The sequence below is a fragment of the Danio aesculapii genome, chromosome 15, assembly GCF_903798145.1.
Source record: "Danio aesculapii chromosome 15, fDanAes4.1, whole genome shotgun sequence".
NCBI classification, from domain to species: domain Eukaryota; kingdom Metazoa; phylum Chordata; class Actinopteri; order Cypriniformes; family Danionidae; genus Danio; species Danio aesculapii.
In genome coordinates this window covers 8,957,807-8,977,589 of record NC_079449.1, presented here as the reverse complement: position 1 = coordinate 8,977,589, position 19,783 = coordinate 8,957,807, and the positions used below count along the sequence as shown (strand labels likewise).

General features: G+C 36.5%; 1 protein-coding gene across 1 annotated transcript; it reads left to right on the top strand.

Moving 5' to 3' along the window:
- Window positions 1-18,092, top strand: itm2ca (integral membrane protein 2Ca). The gene is made up of 6 exons (XM_056474368.1): window positions 1-306; window positions 6,214-6,357; window positions 8,834-9,022; window positions 11,318-11,428; window positions 11,512-11,662; window positions 16,279-18,092. Exons 1-6 carry the CDS (start codon window positions 211-213, stop codon window positions 16,368-16,370), a joined length of 783 nt encoding a protein of 260 aa, XP_056330343.1. The 5' UTR covers window positions 1-210; the 3' UTR covers window positions 16,371-18,092.
- The last annotated feature ends 1,691 nt before the right edge of the window (window positions 18,093-19,783 follow it).

Genomic DNA, 19,783 nt, shown 5'->3' with positions numbered 1-19,783 from the left:
GTTCTGGGTCGCGCGCATCATCTCCAGCGTCGCTAGCACTGTGACTTTAAGAACGTTTTTTTTATATAAATGTACAAATACATAAATAAATAAATAATAGATTCTTTCGGTCTATTGTAACAAACGACAAATATTGTTTCAAAAGGCTCGGGGGGAAAGGATCTGCGTTCGCGCTAAAAACAAAACAAAACAGCGTTTTATTCCTTCATCATGGTGAAGATCAGCTTTCAGCCCATCACAGGACAAAAAGCCGAGAAAGAGGGTGGTGATGGAGATAAAACTCAGATATTCATACCGCATCCACACGTAAGTTTCGCTTTTTGTGTGCTTCATCCGAAATGTCACGGAAAAAAGCAGTTGAAACCCGAATGAAAGTCGGAAAGGAAAGAACATCCATGGTAAACCATCAATCACGTCATTGGTGGGCAGATATATGATCTAGCTATTGATAATGCTCCATCAAACACTTATTATGCGTTTGCAGCTGTGTTTCCCCCCTTCTTATCGCGAATAATGCCCTTTGGTTTCATAACACGAGGACATGGATGCTGCAGCACCTGCACCAACAACATCACATCATATAACATGCATATTTATACTATCTCTGGCACATAGTGTTCACTTTATCTACATGCTCAATATGGATGCATTATTGTCATGTGTCTATAAAACTGCTTATTGATTTATAAAGTGATGGAGTAAACATTTAATATTAGCATAATTAACATAAACAGATTTAAATATGTTGCTGTGGATTTAAGATTTAATCAAAAAGAGTAATTATTACAGTAATGAATGTGTTGATTATTGTGACTATTTTAGCCTTTATTCTTAAGAGATTATAGTAACGGGAACAAATCTGGCATAGTGCAGCACAGGTTTATGTGTATAAGCTACAGAAACACACACACACACACACACACACACACACACACACACACACTAATCCAACAGAGACAAAATGGCAGATGGCTACGGTGAGGAGAATGACTTCAGTGAGCATTAGCTGTTTATAATCACTCCAGTCCTAAAAGTGGAGCCTGTATATATAGATTTTGCTCTTTTAGGATAAAAAATAACCTCCCAAATAAAACAACTTATAGGTGAAATGTGCAGTTTTGTGGCCATTCACATCTCAAATAATTCCCTTTGTAAGACTATTCACATTTCTCTACTGTGTAATTAGCAAATATTCATTCTGATGATGTTTTCTTAAAGTTATAAGCAAACCGTAACAGAATGTCTGATTAAAATGTATCTGTTCAGTGATAATGTTAACACAAAGAAAATGTGTTTATACATTGCTCATGGAATGGTGTTAAAATGATTTGCTTGGGTTTAATCTATTGTTTTTTTTAACAAAGAACATTCAAACAATGCTATAATTTTTGCAAAACGATAAAATTAAACATTTAAAGAGACAGGTCACCCTAAAATAAAAACTCTGTCATCATTTACTCACCCTACACTTTTTACAAACCTCTTTGACGTTTTTATTTTCCTTTTGTTACACAAAAGAAGACATATTAAAGAATGTTGGAGGGAAAAACAGCCATTGACTTCCATAGTATTTTTTGTTCCTATGGATGTCAATGGCTGCCTTTTTCCAACGTTCTTCAGAATAACTTTTGAGTTCAACCAAAGAAAGAAAGTCATAAACCTACTGTATGCATTCATCTGAGTATGACTAAACATTAGGGCTTCACAATATAAAAAATCTAACATTGTGAAATTTTTTATTCTGTGTTATCTATTGCATTAGGAATTCAATTTCATTAAATTAGTTGAATAACCATTTGCAAAGAATTTATAATTTTAGATTGTTGGGGAAGATTCTGTATAGGAGTGCATAAAATATAATAAACAATCTACAAGCATAGGTAAGTTAAATAAAGAAAAAGAGACAAATGAAATAAGCATCATTCTATTGTTTTCCAAGGAGACAATCTGTATTCAGGTATATTGTAATTGAATGATCTAATGTAAAATAATCCCACATGGTCTTCGTTTTATAAACAATTCAATAAAATTAATCATTATTTTGCCAAAGTTACAAACGGTACAATTTCTCAGGCCCCCATGCTTTTAAAGCCCTCACACAGTCACACGCCTCAAAAAACACTTGAATGATCAATTATAATCCAGAGTCAACATTGCGTATACATGCGATGTTATTATTACGAATGATCACGTTGCAGTATTGATGCTGAAATGATATATTGTGCAGCCCTACTAAATGGTGAGGAAATGTGAATTTTTATAATCTCTATAATATACAATATAAAAACACATCATGAGAACCTAACTCTAAGAGCATTTATTTTGTTAGGCTAACAATATCCCAAATCTGAGAGCAAAAATTCAGTCATTTATTAATTTTCTTCCGCTTTTCCGGGGCCGGCTCGTGGTGACAGCCGTCTCAGGAGAGAACCCCCAGACTTTCCTCTCCCCAGACACATCCTCCAGCTCATCCAGGGGGATCCCGAGGCGTTCCCAGGCCAGTCAAGAGACATAATACCTCCAGCGTGTCCTGGGTCTTCCCCGAAGCCTCCTCCCGCTGGGTAGGCGTCCAGAAGGGATCTGAAACAGATGCCCGAGCCACCTCAGCTGGCTCCTCTCTATGTGGAGGAGCAGCAGCTCTACTCCAAGCTCCTCCCGGATGACAGAACTCCTCACCATATCTATAAGGGTGCACGCTGCGAAGGAAACTCATTTCGGCCGATTGTATTTGAGATCTTGTCCTTTTGGTCATGACCCAAAGCTCATGAACATAGGTGAGAATAGGAACGTAGATTGACTGGTAAATCGAGAGCTTTGCCTTTCGGCTCAGCTTCTTCTTTAGCACAATGGACCGGTAGTACATCGACCGAATTACTGCTGGCGCTGCACCAGTCTGCCTGCTGATCTCACGTTCCATCCTTCGCTCACTCGTCAACATAACCTCAAGATACTTGAACTCCTCCACCTGGGGTAAGGACTTTCCTCCAACCTCGAGATGGCAAGCCACCTTTTTCAAGTGGAGCACCTTGGCCTTGTACTTGGAGGTGCTGTGATTCTCATCCCAGTTGCATCACACTCAAACCACCCCAGTGAATGCTGAGAGTCCATGTCTGATGAAGCCAACATCATCATCTGTGAATTACAGGGATAAAATCCTGTGATCGCCAAACCAAAGCCCCTCTAGCCCAAGGCTGCGCATAGAAATTCTGTCCATAAAAATTATGAACAGAACCGGTGACAAAGGGCAGCCCTGCCCGAGTCCAACATGCGCTTGAAACAAGTCTGACTTACTGCCGGTAATGCAAATCAAACTCCAGCTCTGTTCATACAGGGACCAGAGACAGCCCTTAACAGAGCTCAAACATGTAAAAAAAAATCAAATGTTAGTAAAAGTGTCTGCATGGAGGCGGTATTGGCAGAGTGCGTTTTAAATATTTCAAATCTAAATATCTGAAAATGAGTCAAAAGGAAATCTCCATCCTGATATTATTAATCCAAATGTGTTTGTGTGTGTGTGTGTGTAAGAATAGGGCCATCTCAGGCCATGTGCCGTTCAGTTGGCAGATGGGTTGCAAGACTGGGGGCGTTATTAGTCATTGCCTATCAGCATCTCACATCTAATAATTTCCTTCTGTAGTACGAGCAATGAATAATCCATTCTTGGCTGCATGGGATACAAGTGAATGTAATGCTGATTGTAGCACGTCTCGCAGCGTGGGGGTGATCATACTGAAAGTGGCACAGTATTGAGGACATGATGAGTTTATTACTGCAGTGTGTGTGCGTGAGGTGAGGAACGAATGTCCCTGTGAAGAAGCAACCTGAAATGACCTACTTTGTGTAGAGCTATGGGAGAAGCTAATAATGAAGACATCTTCATAAAGTATCTAAATCCATAAACAAATTAATATGTGGTAATTAAAATGTGCTTTTTTAGACCCATATAGAAATCTGATAAATGTATGCAAATTGCATATTTAACATGGAAGTTCATGTTTAGATTTCACAAGTATAAAATGTAAGTCATATATGCAACATATATTTCGAAATAATGCATGTATGGACATTTAATTTTTTTCAACTATTGGAATTTTATATATATACATCTATATTAAGATATATGAGATTTAATTATATATACATACTCACTCACCGGCCACTTTATTAGGTACACCTTAGTAGTACTGGGTTGGACCCTCTTTTGCCTTCAGAACCGCCTTAATCCTTTGTGGCATAGATTCAACAAGGTACTCAAAATATTCCTCAGAGATTTTGCTCCAAACTGACATGATAGCATCACGCAGTTGCTGCAGATTTGTCAGCTGCACATCCAAGATGCAGATCTTCCGTTCCACCACATGCCAAAGGTGCTCTATTGGATTGAGATCTGGTGACTGTGGAGGCCATTTGAGTACAGTGAACTCATTGTCATGTTCAAGAAACCAGTCTGATATGATTCACGCTTTATGACATGGCGCGTTATCCTGCTGGAAGTAGCCATCAGAAGATGGGTACACTGGTTGTAAAAGGATGGACATCGTCAGCAACCATACTCAGGTAGGCTGTGGCGTTGACGCGATGCTTAATTGGTACTAATGGGTCCAAAATGTGCTAATAAAATATCCCCCACACCAGGACACCACCAGCAGCCTGAACTGTTGATACAAGGCATGATGGATCCATGCTTTCATGTTGTTGACAATAAATTCTGACCCTACCATCCGAATGTCGCAGCAGAAATCGAGACTCATCAGACCAGGCAACGTTTTTCCAATCTTCTATTGTCTAGTTTTGGTGAGCCTGTGCGAATCGTAGCCTCAGTTTCCTGTTCTTAGCTGACAGGAGTGGCACCCGGTGTGGTCTTCTGCTGATGTAGCCCATCCGCCTCAAGGTTTTATGTGTTGTGCGTTCAAAGATGCTCTTCTCTATACCTCGTTTGTAACGAGTGGTTATTTGAGTTACTGTTACCTTTTTATCAGCTCGAACCAGTCTGGCCATTCTCCTCTGAACTCTGACATCAACAAGGCATTAACTGCCGCTCACTGCATATTTTCTCTTTTCCAGACCATTCTCTCTCTCTATATAAGTTGCATATATGATATATTTTGAACTTTTTATGTAATATTATTTGCATATATTGCTATACATCAGATTTCTATGTGGAAAGGCACAATTAATATTTAATTAAAATGCCAACAAAAACACGATAACAGTGTATTTTGCTGACTAATGTATTTACGTTATCCCAAATGTTTTGAAGAATGTTTAAATCTGCTGATGACATCACACATCCTTGATTTTCAGTTTGGTTTTATTTGGTTATATAAACATGTAAACACCAAAGATGCTTTAATGTCGTGTGTGTTTTATTAGCAGCATTATAACAGCGTAATTATAACCATAAAATGTATTAAGTATGATAAACCAGTGCTGCTTCTTTTTCCCCACGTGATATCACAAGCAGAAGAACCGTTGAATTAGTGCTGCAAGATATTGAAAAAAAACGGCATTGCGATATTTAGTTTTTCTGCTATATATATATATATATATATATATATATATATATATATATATATATATATATATATATATATATATATATATATATATATAGCAATATGTTCCTAATTCATACGTCTGCATAAAACATAATTAACAATTTGCATAGATGAATACAGTGAAACATGAATGATTTGTTTTGTTATTTATGGTTTTCTGTGGCGTCTAACAGCATTGAAGAACAGAAATTCAATATTAATCAAATGTAAAATAACACTGTATTGTCTTCATTGTATAAATTATTCAATACAATTATTAATCTATGTCAAATCTGTAAGCTCTAGAAGTTCTTGGTTTAAATTTGCTTGATATCTTAGTCACAGTTCTTGAAAACACATCACCATAACCATATTTTACTCTATTAGGTTAATTCCTGGTTATTATAACCAGGCGATGTGACTTGCAGATTCGCACATTGCAATATCAATGCTGAAGACTTTAAAAGTTGAATACATTAGTTCATCCATCAGCTTTATTTCTGCAGAAATCCTGTATGTAACGAAGACCACAACTCCCATGATTCCACACTCAATCATGACGTCATCAAATGACACCTTTGTTTGTTGCAAATATGCGCCATCTAGTGGCAAAAACTACATAGTGTGCCTTTAAATGTTCCCTATTTGACATAGAAATATCTGTGTTTCTGCATAGGTGGAAGAGGAGCTGGTCTTACCTGTCGGACGTAAACGCTCCTCTCTGAGTGGACTTTGCTGCCTGACAACTGCACTGATTGTCTTCACCTGCAGTCTGATATATGCTTCGATATATATCTACCGCTACTACATCATTCCCCAGGTAGCTCAGAAATGTATAAGTGGCTTAAATCTCACAGTATTGATTATGTAATTAGCTGATAAGCTTGCATTAAAGCTAGTTTATGTGTTCACTCTGACAGAGCTTATGTTTTAGTGTTTTGCTAGTGTGATTCATCTGTCATGCGGTTTTTTAATTTATTGTAATGATGATTCAAAAGCTGTGCTTTGGTTCATTGGATGTCCGATTTTTCACCTGTGTTAGAAGTCATCTATGAAGTATGAAGTATAAAAATGACTGGTATTCATTACATGGAAAAGGGCAGTGATTACTGTAATTTCTGAATGAATCATTTGAAGAAATGTCTCACTAGCCATGCTGCACAAAATGCTTTTCTTGCTAAGAGTTTTTGTGTTGTTTCTAGTTTAAATATCTAAAAAATTCTTAAATAAGTAAAATAAATAAAAATGATTTCAATCTTCTTCAACTGGCAGATTATTTTGCCTGATTTAAGTAAAAACACACTTAATTTTGACTTAAATAATGACTTGAATATTTGTTGCTTGTTTAAAAAAACCTCTTGATTTAAGAATGCATTGATATTTGCACTAGAAACTTAACATAAAGCTTTTTTTTCAGTGTATGTTTCTATCCATCTTAGCATATTGTAGAAAAACACTGAATAGTACAAATTAAGGCTGGGCCGATAAATGATATTATATCAAATCGTGATAAAGTTTATGTCGATAACAATGATAAGCACTGGTCTTTGTTACTCTGTATTGATCCAATAGCCAATCACATAGCGGAAATGTGCAACAATGCCATGGGAATCTAAAAGTGTGTTAACTTTAGACATGTACCGAAATTTTGGCTACCAAAAAATTTGTCAGCCGAAAATGTTATGCCGTTTAATGGACCCTCTAATTTTTGTGGCTTCAGTCATTGTTGGGATACTCCTTTAAATCTGAAAGCATTAACAACTTATATAATATATATATATATATATATATATATATATATATATATATATATATATATATATATATATATATATATATATATATATATATATCGTTATAGTTCAATATGGGAAATAATTATTGAGATTAAATTTCGCCATATCACCCACCCCTAGTAAAAATCCCTAATTTATACTAACTAAATTCTAACTATGGCATAAACTTTGAGATAACACTTTATTTTGATGGTCCATTTGAGTATTAGTAGACTGTCTGCTTAATATCTGTTGATAATGCTCTTTCAACACACATTTAACTGACTATAAGAAACATTGCAAGTACATGTCAACTTACACTAACACTAACCCCAACCCTAACAGTCTACTTATAATCTAATGAGAATTAGTTGCCATATAGATGCAACGTAACATAAATTCAACAAACGGACCATGAAAATAAAGTGTGACCAACTAGGATAAAGCAGATTCCTAGAATGAATGATTTTGGATCAGCAGATGATGTGATTGATTGGATAAACTGGTCAAACCGACAGACAAATCTCAACACGCACCATCAGAAATGTTGTTCAGCCATTAAAGAGGATCTATTTTCTTCAAGATGTAAAATAAGTCTTTGATGTCTGATGAGTGTGTATGTGAAGTTTCAGCTCAAAATATCACACAAATAATGTTTTATAACTCGTTGAAGCTGCCCCTTTCAGGCTTTGATCGTAATTGTGCCATTTTGGTGACTGTCGCTTTAAATATAAATGAGACTGTGCTCTTTTCAAAAGAAGGCGGAGCTACAAATGCTTATATATCAGCATAGCGGCAGATTCAAAAACAAGACTAACATCCTAAGCTGATATCGTGCTGATGCTGATAGCGGATAGCATCCTATGGCGATATAGTCACTAATTGGTGGGGCTTTCCCCCTCTGATGACAGGTACAAAGGGAGAATGTCAGTCAAAGTGTTCCTGCAGACTTGTATTTATCAAGTGTGATTATAAAAAATAAAATTAATACATTTTTACCATTAGAAGCTGGTTATATTCACACATTTGTGCTTAAACCCCATATTAAAGTGATTTTTGCATAATAGGTCCCCTTTAAAATGATTTTGTTTAGTTTGTTGATCTTTCAGAAATGAACATTATGTTATATAATAAGCACCACACATGTTTCTTTATACCATTAACTTTTTATTTGATTTCCATATACTTTTTTGCTTCAAAAGTTCGTAAGGTTTGGATTAACCTAATAGATGATTGTTTTGGTTCATGGCTTATAACACTTTATTGAAAAATTCTAATTGGAAAAACACTTCTGAATGCAGCACTGCTGAAAAAGTGCCACTAATGCACTCTGTACACAATAATCGCTAATAAATGATTGAGATTTATTTAAAGAATCAATTTCACCATCACAATTATATGAAAAAAATGTAACCATATCATGTTCTTGTGTTTGAACAATGTCAGTCAGTGTATTTGGATGATATAATAAATGCATTTGCTTTATAATTAATAGCTGTCTTTAATGTGTTGATGATTCAGGTTCCGGATCAAAGTCGGTTCCACTGCCGCGTTGTGTATGAGGACTCGGTGGCTGCTCCGCTGCGAGGGTCTCACGAGGTGGAGGAGAACGTGGGCATCTACCTGAAGGAAAACTACGAGCAGATCAGCGTCCCTGTGCCCGACTTCAGCAACACAGACCCTGCTGACATCATTCACGATTTCCACAGGGTAAATCCACACTTAAAGAGGATTAGTTCATCCAAAAGTGACAACTTACAGTTCATTTACCTTCGGGCCATTGAAGATGTAGGGGACTTTATTTCTGCAGTAAAGCATTAAAGATCCTCTGACGTGCTTTAAAATGTGCACTTTTATTAGAAATTTGACGTAATCTCATCTGAAACATGAACAATGAGTGTGAGACATAGAGTAGCTCTTCCCTTTTTAAAAAACAGCCAATAGCATTTAGTTTTTCTCACAGCTCTACCAGTGAGAGTGGTTGAGCTCAAGCGCATCAAGTGAGAAAGATCTGAAAGAGGCCTGGCATGTCAGATACTCGAGATCATTTGATTGGTCAGAAGTTTGATGAGAAAGTGTACTTCACTTGAGGTGATGTCAAAAAAATCGTTGATCCATTTAGGCAAAACTGAAAAACTGCAAGCTTTGGATGTCTATATCCAGGGTTTCTGAAGGGACAAAAAAAATCTTAAAATGTCTTAAATTTCAGAAACTAAAATTTAGGCCTTAAAAATTCTTAAATTCTGTGAAATATTGGCTTGTAGGTCTTAAATCATTTTACATGGGTCTTAATTTTCCTTTGTTTATGTAAAGCCACTCAATCGATTCAACACATATCCAATCACCAATAATGCACCTCAATAAAACTTTAAGCAAAACTATATTTATAACTAATATTTAGTGCTGGGAAACGATTATTATTATTGTTTTTTAAATGTATGTATATAACTAGAGTCTGCTTGTTTTAACACATTATGTAAAGTGTGTGGCTAAGAAGTATCTAATTAGAATTAGTTTTTTTGATGGGTCAAGTACATTTTTTTTTTCTGCTGGGCCATTAAAAGAAATCCTAAGCATTTATCCCTATTTAAGTCTGAAATTTCATTCTTCATGGTCTTCAAAAGGTCTTAAAAAGTCTTAAGTTTGACTTGGTGAAACCTGCAGAAAACCCTGATATCTTCTAAATGTGAATTCTGTCACTGTTTTGTTTGGAGCACACACTAGATTATAGATATCCTAAAAACTAATAAACTAATACTAACATCTAAAAAAACTTTAATTTCACAGGCCCTTTAAAGAAGATTTTTAGCTGAATCCGTGGTCCTTAGTAATTCATATAATGCAAGTCAATGGCCACCGGTTTTTTTAGATTAAAAATAAACTTATACCAATAAGTCCAAATAAATCTCTATGTGCCCTATGGTCTTATAAAGCAAAATGATTGGTCTGTGCAAGAAATTCAACATTTGCTACAAAGAGAACGATGTGCAAAAAGAAAGCCCCACTCACTACTCAATATTAATTTCAATTGGAATCACATTAACATACTGAAATAAAAGTCTCAGCAACTTTCGGTTCATGTCAATTTTACTTTACAGACAGGGCAAACAGAAGACAAGAAAGTGAGGAAGCACGTTTTGGTCATAATAGTTTTTACCTGTTATTATTCACGTTGTGGAAACTGCTATAAATTACACTTAGATGCATGACTCGCATCTGAATGAACACTCACAGAAACGCCATCAAGAACTGTTTGTCCAGACTGTGGAATAAAGCTAATAATATAGTAAGTAATGTTCAATTTCTTGTACAGAAAGTTCATTTTGCTTTATAAGACCTTGTGTATGATCAGGAGCCACAGGACCTGGTTTGCATATGTTTGTATGTGTCAAAAACAGGTAATTTAGTGCATTATACCAATTACCAAAGACCAATTACAAATGACCAATTACAAAAAATCTTCTTTAATCTTCTTGGAAACGCTCAAAGTACCAGGAGCTATTAGAGAAGTGCCAGGGAGACCCACTGTAAGCCAATAGAGGTGGGCTGTAGAGGGTTTGCAGGGCATTCACTCTGTAAAGTCTTCAACCAACTAGGCCTAGCAGTAGCAGCTAAGAAAAGGGCCATTAAATCCATCTGTGAAGCTGCAGAGAAAGCCACAAGATGGCTATGGATAAAGAGGACTGATACGTGGCTGATGGCTACTGGGACGCAAGCTGGGGTTTGATCAACCTCAGTTGGGTCACCTGGCCGAGGGTGTCTGATGTTATAAGACCCGAAACCCCCGGTGACCGCAGGATACATCACTGACAATGGGTCCCAGTGCATCTAGATGATGTATCTTGCACAAAAAGCCACCTTCCTGTACATCTTCAATGGCCTGAAGATGAGTAAAATAGTTGTATAGTTTACTTTTGGATGAACTATCCCTTTAAAAGCTAACATATTGTCACATGACTACATTATTACACACCCTCTCACATGTTATTGTTTTTGCGCTTTAAGGGTCTGACAGCCTACCATGACATTGCCTTAGACAAGTGTTATGTCACTGAGCTCAACACCACTGTTGTAATGCCGCCTCGCAACCTTTGGGAGCTGCTCATTAACGTCAAGGTACTACTATTGTTTGAATATAATAGCAGTTGAAGTGTGAATTATATCTTGATGATGCCTTTCTATCTATTTTTTTTTTACAGAAAGGGACTTACCTCCCCCAGACGTACATTGTGCAGGAAGAGATGGTCGTGGCTGGCCGTGTTAATAATATGCATCAGCTTGGCCGGTTTATTTACCGTCTGTGTAATGGTAAAGATACGTACAGGCTCCGTCGCCGCACCTCACGCCGCCGTAAGTTCATTTTGGTTTCGTTCTTTAGTGTAAATAATGGTAGGGGACAACTGATATGAAGTGAAGTTTCGAAACTAATTTCGAAAGGAGAACTTGATATGATTGATGGCAGCTGGTCTCTCATCTGTAATCATTAGTAAGCCAATCGGATTATTCCAAACTAGTGTTGGGGAAACTTTTTAGACCCGAAGGCCACATCAAGTTTTGCAAACCAAGTGAAGGGCCACATGCCAAATCCTTCAAAAAGTAACTTTTATTTACAGTGGCAGTATGCATGAAACATGTAATATCGCACAGAAACATGTCACATTAACACAAAACTGATTTTTTTTAATAGTTATTATTGAGTCAAACAAAACCTACTTTTAGTTCAGTAATATGCATTGTTAAGAACTTAATTTCTCAATATTTCGATTATTTTGAACCCTCGGATTACAGATATTCAAATAGTTGAATTACATCCAACTATTGGCTTAACTAACAAACCAATTATCAATATAAAGCTTATTTATTCATGTGATGTAAACAACTCAAACAAGGACACTTATGACTGGTTTTGTGATCCAGGGTCACCCAAAATTAAATGATCAAAATAAAATGAAGATTCCAGTTACTATATGACAACAGTGTACTAAAAGTCGATGCACAATGTATTAATGGCCATATTGGTCAATAAATCTTTTATTGATAATGTTATCTTTACCGGCCTGATAAGAAAATAATTTATCAACTAATAAACTCTGGGTCATTTGAGCAGGCTGAAACAATTCATTAGTGTTTTTATTGGTGCCTTCCACATTTATAAGAGTCTAGAGGCAACACGTCAACAGTATGGGAGTTTTTCATCCAGAAAGACTGTACTACTGTAAATTATTTTGGGGAAAGGAAGATCTAGATGTTTCCTATCAGATTCCTATATGTTCGCATTTTATTTTTGTAATCAAGTTCTGAATAATATATATATATACGTTTGAATTTATTGACCTATATATTCCAAATATAAAGAGAAATCAGTTATAGATATCACCCACAATCTCCATATTGTGCTTTTCTTTTGCATTTCTGTAATTCTGAATCACGTACAGGTCACATTATTGCCAAAATTATTCAAACAGCACAGTATTATGCATGTCAGGTCAGTAGTTGGAGCTGAAAGTTTGAGATTTGTTGCGTCTAAAGCTCTAAATGCATCAAAAGTTTGCTATTTTTAGTTGACCTGTACACCATCAATCTCAGTGGTTAATTGGCCAATTGGAACTGCGAATCCAATTTGGCAATACTCTCGTTTGCCGCTCTAATTTCTTCATCTTCTTGATTGGAGGAAACTGTGATCCAGTGTAGCTTCACAGCTGCCATACAAATCTGATTGACATCCAGCATAATAGCTCATTGCGGATAATTAGCGGAACAACACCCACTGTATGGCTTCCTGCACCATGCAATCTACTTCTCCCTGGTTCCTGAAGCTCTGAAGCTTTTTTGGTGAAATTATAATAGGAAAATTGGGGTGATTTCATTGAGGTAGGACAGAATCAGCCAAGTGCATGCAAAAAAAACAATTTTTTTTTGTGGTTTTCAGGAGCTACACACATACATAACAACATATACATATATCAATACATCATTATACTGTACACACATACATACATAGATACTTATCAACACAAGAGGACAGAAGGACATTTAAATAAGTGGAAATTAAAGTAAAAGTAAAAGTTATGAAGATATATATATACATATAGATGGTTTATGTGCAATATGTGCATTGTTGACTTTTTAACTGTGCAAATTAAATACTATATTTTTAAGGTAGATGGTTGAAAACATTTTATATGGGCTGGATTTAAACAAACAAATCAAGTTGAACATTTCCAAATTTAATTTGTTTCAATTCAGCCCATAAAAATTACTTGCAACCACCTACCTTAATCCAATGAATCTTTTTTCTAGTGTAAGAAATAAAAGTATATATATATATATATATATATATATATATATATATATATATATATATATATATATATATATATATATATACTAACCTATACTATACTATATATATATATATATATATATATATATATATATATATATATATATATATATATATATATATATATATATATATATATATATATATATATATATATATATATTAACCAGTAAAGCCACTTAATTGTAAATACTTTGTATATAATTGTATATACAAAGTATTTACAATTAAGTGGCTTTACTGGTTACAAAAACCATAAAAAGTAGCGGTGCTGTATGTTTATGAATAGACTGAGCAGTTATGACAAAAGAATATTTATTGATTTATTAATGATGATATAATGTGTAACATAATTCTGTGTCCAGAAAGCTAGATTTTTGTTATCATATTATGTGATTTACATGCTATGGACACTAATTCACACGCTAAAAATACATTATACAAAAATAGTCATAAATATCATTGTGGTGCATTTTACTAAATATTTTTTCAGCCTTTCTACTTTAAAATTCAGTTTCATCTGTTACCTGCTGATTACTTGATTGAATTATTTTTGTAAATTTACTACTGTAACTATTTAAAAACTGAAGTTTTGTTCAGTAATATGCATTGCTAATAACTTAATTTTGACCAATTTAAAGGTGCTTTTCTCAATATTTATTTTTTTTTAAACGCTCAGATTCCAGATTTTCAAATAGTTTAATCTTAGCCAAATATTGACCTACACACTCAGAAACCAGCTTGTTAAGTTTGACCTCACGCGAAACAGCTTCTGGGTCCAAGCGCTAAATCCAACTGTATGGGGAGGCTCATCAAATAAGCATTTAGAAAGTGCTGTAATACTTTTGAAAATCACGACCGCAATATATATTTGTGATGTAGCAAGTCCAGAGACTGATGTGTAAGATTAACTTTAATGTGTGATAAGACTAAAAAGTGGTCATAGACTAATATTTTCTCAATTCAAATGAGTAGCGGCTTGAATTCGGAAACAGTATTTCACACGTCACCGATATGTCACAACTTAACAAGCAGATAAAGGTGCAAAATCTATAAACGGGGGTGGTACTTTTTCAAAACTTTAGTACCGTACAGGTGGATATTAGTACCTTTCTGTCGAGTTCAGACTGCACGATTTTCAAAGTAGTCGTGTCACAGATGTTTTCATATTGCATGACTATCTAGGACTAGCATTCCGTCGGTGCTGTGTTTACACTGCAAGATGGATTCAAGACAGGGGGTTTCACACTGCATGACTTTACAATTGGAGGAATCACTGACAACTTTGTCTCAGTCCGCAAACTACATCTCTCACAACCAAACACGTGAGAAGTGACATGGAAACAATGCGAGGTCACGTGGTATACTGTATCTTTTTTTAGTAACGACATAATGAATAAGAAGCCTTTAGCGGGGTAGAAAATTTACTTATTTTGCTCACCTGGGTTTTGAAAGGAATTAGCAATTTCTCTTAAACTTTTTTTCTTTTTTGACCTGGTTGTGATATTGCTCAGATGACATGTCAAACAGACACGGGTGCTCTGCCAGTTTTGCACTAGATTTTTCTTCATTTCATGGGTTAAAAATAGACAGAAAAGAAGCTCTTTTAACTTCTCCCCCATTATCCCGCTGGCCTGCAGATTATCATATTAGTGGATGCTGCTCTCCCATTGGCTGTAGGTAATCGCCGATGTTATTTTCAGAACACATTTCACACGGCATGATATCTCACGGGTGTCGGCGACTCATCGACGATTCTCTCAGATCGAGTCTTTGATAGTTCACATTGTGTGATTGTTACTCGGGTGACGCAGTGGTGCAGTAGGTAGTGCTGTCGCCTCACAGCAAGAAGGTCACTGGTTGAGCCTCGGCTGGGTCAGTTGGCGTTTCTGTGTGTAGTTTGCATGTTCTCCCTCTGTTTGTGTGGGTTTCCTCCGGGTGCTAAGTTGTCCGTACTGTATGAGTGTGTTTGGATGTTTCCCAGAGATGGGTTGCAGCTGGAAGGGCATCCGCTGCGTAAAATATGTACTGGATAAGTTGTCGGTTAATTCCGCTGTGGCGATGCCGGATTAATAAAGGGACTAAGCCGAAAAGAAAATGAATGAATGAATGATTGTTACTCATGTGAACGAGCACCGATTTGCATGTGATTTTAGGCATTTGTCAGCGAATTCTCGAAACCTGTCGGCGAATTAAAATCAGTGCTAAAATCTAAACTCAACATTAGGGTGTACTTTTGTACCTTTAGGGTTCACTTTTGTACCTCTAATGTATCTATCAGGTACACACTTGTACTTTTTAGGTATTAATATGTACCTTTAAGGACCTGTTAGGAACAACTATTTCGAAAAGGTATCGCCCCTGTGACAAATTTTGTACCTTTATTTCTGAGTGTATCCTAACAAACCAAACATCATTACAAAGAGTATTTCTTCATGTGATGTATAAACCTTAATTTTCTAAAAAGTACACTTAGGACTGTTTTGGTCTAATCTGGGCTGGACTGGTCTAATATCTTGCAATATTGCAATACTTTGTGATATTTGTGAAATTTGCAAACAATTTCTGAGTGAAAACAGTTTGTATCCACTGTTTATACACATTACTTCTTTTTTTTTTGCAGGTATCAGCAAGCGTGATGCGCAGAACTGTCACCGAATCCGTCACTTCGAGAACACATTCGTGGTGGAGACGGTGATTTGCGAGACTCCATAGGCTGTCCGTCTCTTTGCTCCGCCCATTCCGATGAGATCATCTCTGCTGATCTCGGTAGCCACACCCCTTTGAAAATCACACACTTTACCTCTGATCCTTAACGTCTGTAGCCCCATCACTCTCTATCTTTTTGTACTTCTCTCTCTCCGTACACATAGTAATTCATTACTGCCTTCCCTTGAAAGGTATCTGACGAGTCCTGTTTATTCGCAATAATAAGCATTTCAAAAAAATGTAAAAGTAGCATCTTAAATCTGAGAAGATTACATGGGCATTATGCTGCACAATGCCTGCATGCTCGTGTCTGCGTGTGATTGGCTGTTTGTGCTCCATCGAAACTGCTCTTGGCTCTCTTATATAAAGATATTTGTGTGTTTATTTTAGGTATATTCTGCGAATCATGGATTGCTGAAATGGGAAAATGAAAACACTAGGCATAAATACTAATAGAAGGCATATAACCCCTAGCATATATATATATATATATAACATATATATAAACCCATTTATTGCTCTCTTATTTAAAGGCACACTATTATAAATGAAGATTTCAAGTGCTTGCACAAAACCTATAGGGATATTTTGCTTAAAATAATAGCAGCGGCACGGTGGCTCAGTGGTTAGCACTGTCGCCTCACAGCAAGAAGGTCGCTGGTTCAAGTCCCGGCTGGGCCAGTTGGCTTTTCTGTGTGGATTTTGCGTGCTTGCGTGGGTTTCCTCTGGGTACTATGGTTTCCCCCACAGCACCCAAACCCATGTGCTATAGGTGAATTGGATGAACTAAATTGGCCGAAGTGTATGAGTGTGTGTGTATATGAGTGTGCATGTGTGTTTCCCAGTACTGGGTTGCAGCTGGAAGAGTATCCGCTGTGTAAAACATCCCGGAATAGTTGGCGGTTCATTCCGCTGTGGCGACCCCTGATAAATAAGGGACTAAGCTGAGGGAAAATGAATGAATGTCATATAATAAATGTTGAAAAATCACCACACGTCTGGATAAGTAGAGGCTTTGAGCAGTTTGCCTTCTGTTTTGTATTCTTAAAGGGATAGTTCACCCAAAAATGAAAATTACCCTTAAAATTCACTCATCCTAATGTGGTTTCAAACCTTTGTGAGTTTCTTTCCTCTGTTGAACGTAAATTGAGATATTTTGAAGAATGATATTTGATGGTATTCATTAAAATACACAAAAATACTGATAAAATCAATCAACAATCTTCAAAATATCTCCTTTTGTGTTCAACAGATGAAAGAAAGTCAAATACTCAAATCGAATTGAATTGAATATTTAATTTTAGGGTGAACCCTCTTTTTAAACACAATATCAGCTTTTTATTGGTGTGTCACAACTTATGTATATCCTAACATCCCAGTGCTACATCCAAAAAAAAGAAAAGAAAAGATCACAGCCATTATTACATTTATAACGTGTTCGTTTTCTACGTATCTCAGTAATCCAGTAACCAAATGTCACTTTAGCGCTTCAACTCTTCTACACTTCCTGTGCCACTTCCTCTTTTCTTCTTTCTCTCTGCATGCCCTTCAGAACACACTCATCGTTTGAGTATTTTCTTATAATATGAGCGAAGCCTTAGGCCAGATTCATGCCCTGGACTAATGTACACAATCTCACAAGCTCTTTGTGTTTATATGTGTGTGCTGAAATCTAAACCTTGTTTAGTTGAGTGAAGCAAATGTGTAAATAAACCAATAACACCTACATTTATCGTCACTATTGTTGCATCCTTTATGGAGTTACAACACACTGACAGCGTGGGCAAACCCCTATTTTCAATGAAAGCAATTGCGCAACTATGACAATTACAGTTTACGTTGCATAACCACAATTGAAGAACAGCATGCGTTGTAGCTCATTTTCACAAAACATCAGCAGGGAAACTTCCACATGGAGGAAGCGTGTATTATCAGACCACTTGTACTCTTCGAAATCATGAGAAAGGGGAAATAAAAACAAGTGCGTGACCTTCCTGTCGACATACTTTATTCGAGGTATTCTCATGCGCATCTTGAATTAATCTTGCATCATCTCGTGCCCCTGTAATTGATAATCTATGATCTTGTTCAAACTTCCTTTTAAAACTTTGTCATCGAACCCACCCTCCCTCGCATGTTAGATTGTAAGATTGTTCATACTGATAAATCGGAGACGTACGTTGATGACTCAAAATGTTTTGATCAGTCACAGGTGAAACAAATGTCATTTTATAATATAAACAACAGTCAGATCTTGTAATGGTGGCACAGTGGCTTATTACTTAGCACTGTTGCCTTACAGCAAGATGGTTGCCAGTTTGAGTCCCTATAGACCAGGGGTGTCTAAACTCGGTCCTGGAGGGCCGGTGTCCTGCTGAGTTTAGCTCCAACTTGCTTCAACACACTTGCCTGGAACTTTCTAGTACATCTGAGCTGGATTAGCTGCTTCAGGTGTGTTTGATTAGGGTTGGAGCTAAAATATGCAGGACACCGGCCCTCCAGGATCGAGTTTGGACATCCCTGCTATAGACCAATTGCTATGTTTGTAAACATTCAGCATGCGCGCGCAGGGAGGTGGCAGAAAGAAACCAGGAGCGCTAGCATTTACAGCGAGGGAATGACATCTGATGCAATACAGAGTTTGTTGTTGTCTTAGAAATAAGGTATATTGATTACACATTATATATATTATTTACATAATGCTTTCAGCTTATTATAACAGCTCGTCACCCAGTGATAAGCACAGTGATTCAGCAAAATTAACGTTAAAGTGAGCGGCAATCATCTGACAGGTCCATTTGCAATAGCACGCTCACAATGGATATTGGATAAGACGAAATGACCAAGCATCCAGCCCCAAATATACAATCTCATTGAAGCTCCAAGTGATTTTACTACAGCGAAGTTAAAGATCTACAAGTCTTTGGATGCCAACAATGTTGTTCTGTGTGGTCATGTGCAAGAAATAATGTTCCAAGATTACCAGATTCAACACTATGTAGAGCTAAAAACCGAGGTTCTGCTTAGCCAAAGTCAAGGAAAGAAGATGGAGTTAACGTTATACAAGGCCTGGGTAATTAATCACCAACATGCAAAACGACTTCATTCTGACAGAGAACAACACCTGTACGGCAGGGTATGTGTGCTTACACATAAAGGTAAAGTTGGTTTTATATTCGCACATTTAGACTTTCTCCTTTATAATATAATTTCATAAATGTATTATTTGCAAACTCTAAATAGCGAAATCATATTAGCAGCCAATGACTATGAAAGTACAACACTGTTCACAGTCAAATTAACAGTGTTAATGTTGTTTTCAAGTCACACTTGCAGGTTATTTCAGACCGAATATTCAAAGTGCCGTGGTAAACAATATAGGGAGTGTGTCACAAGTTGTCACTGAATAAATGTGTGAA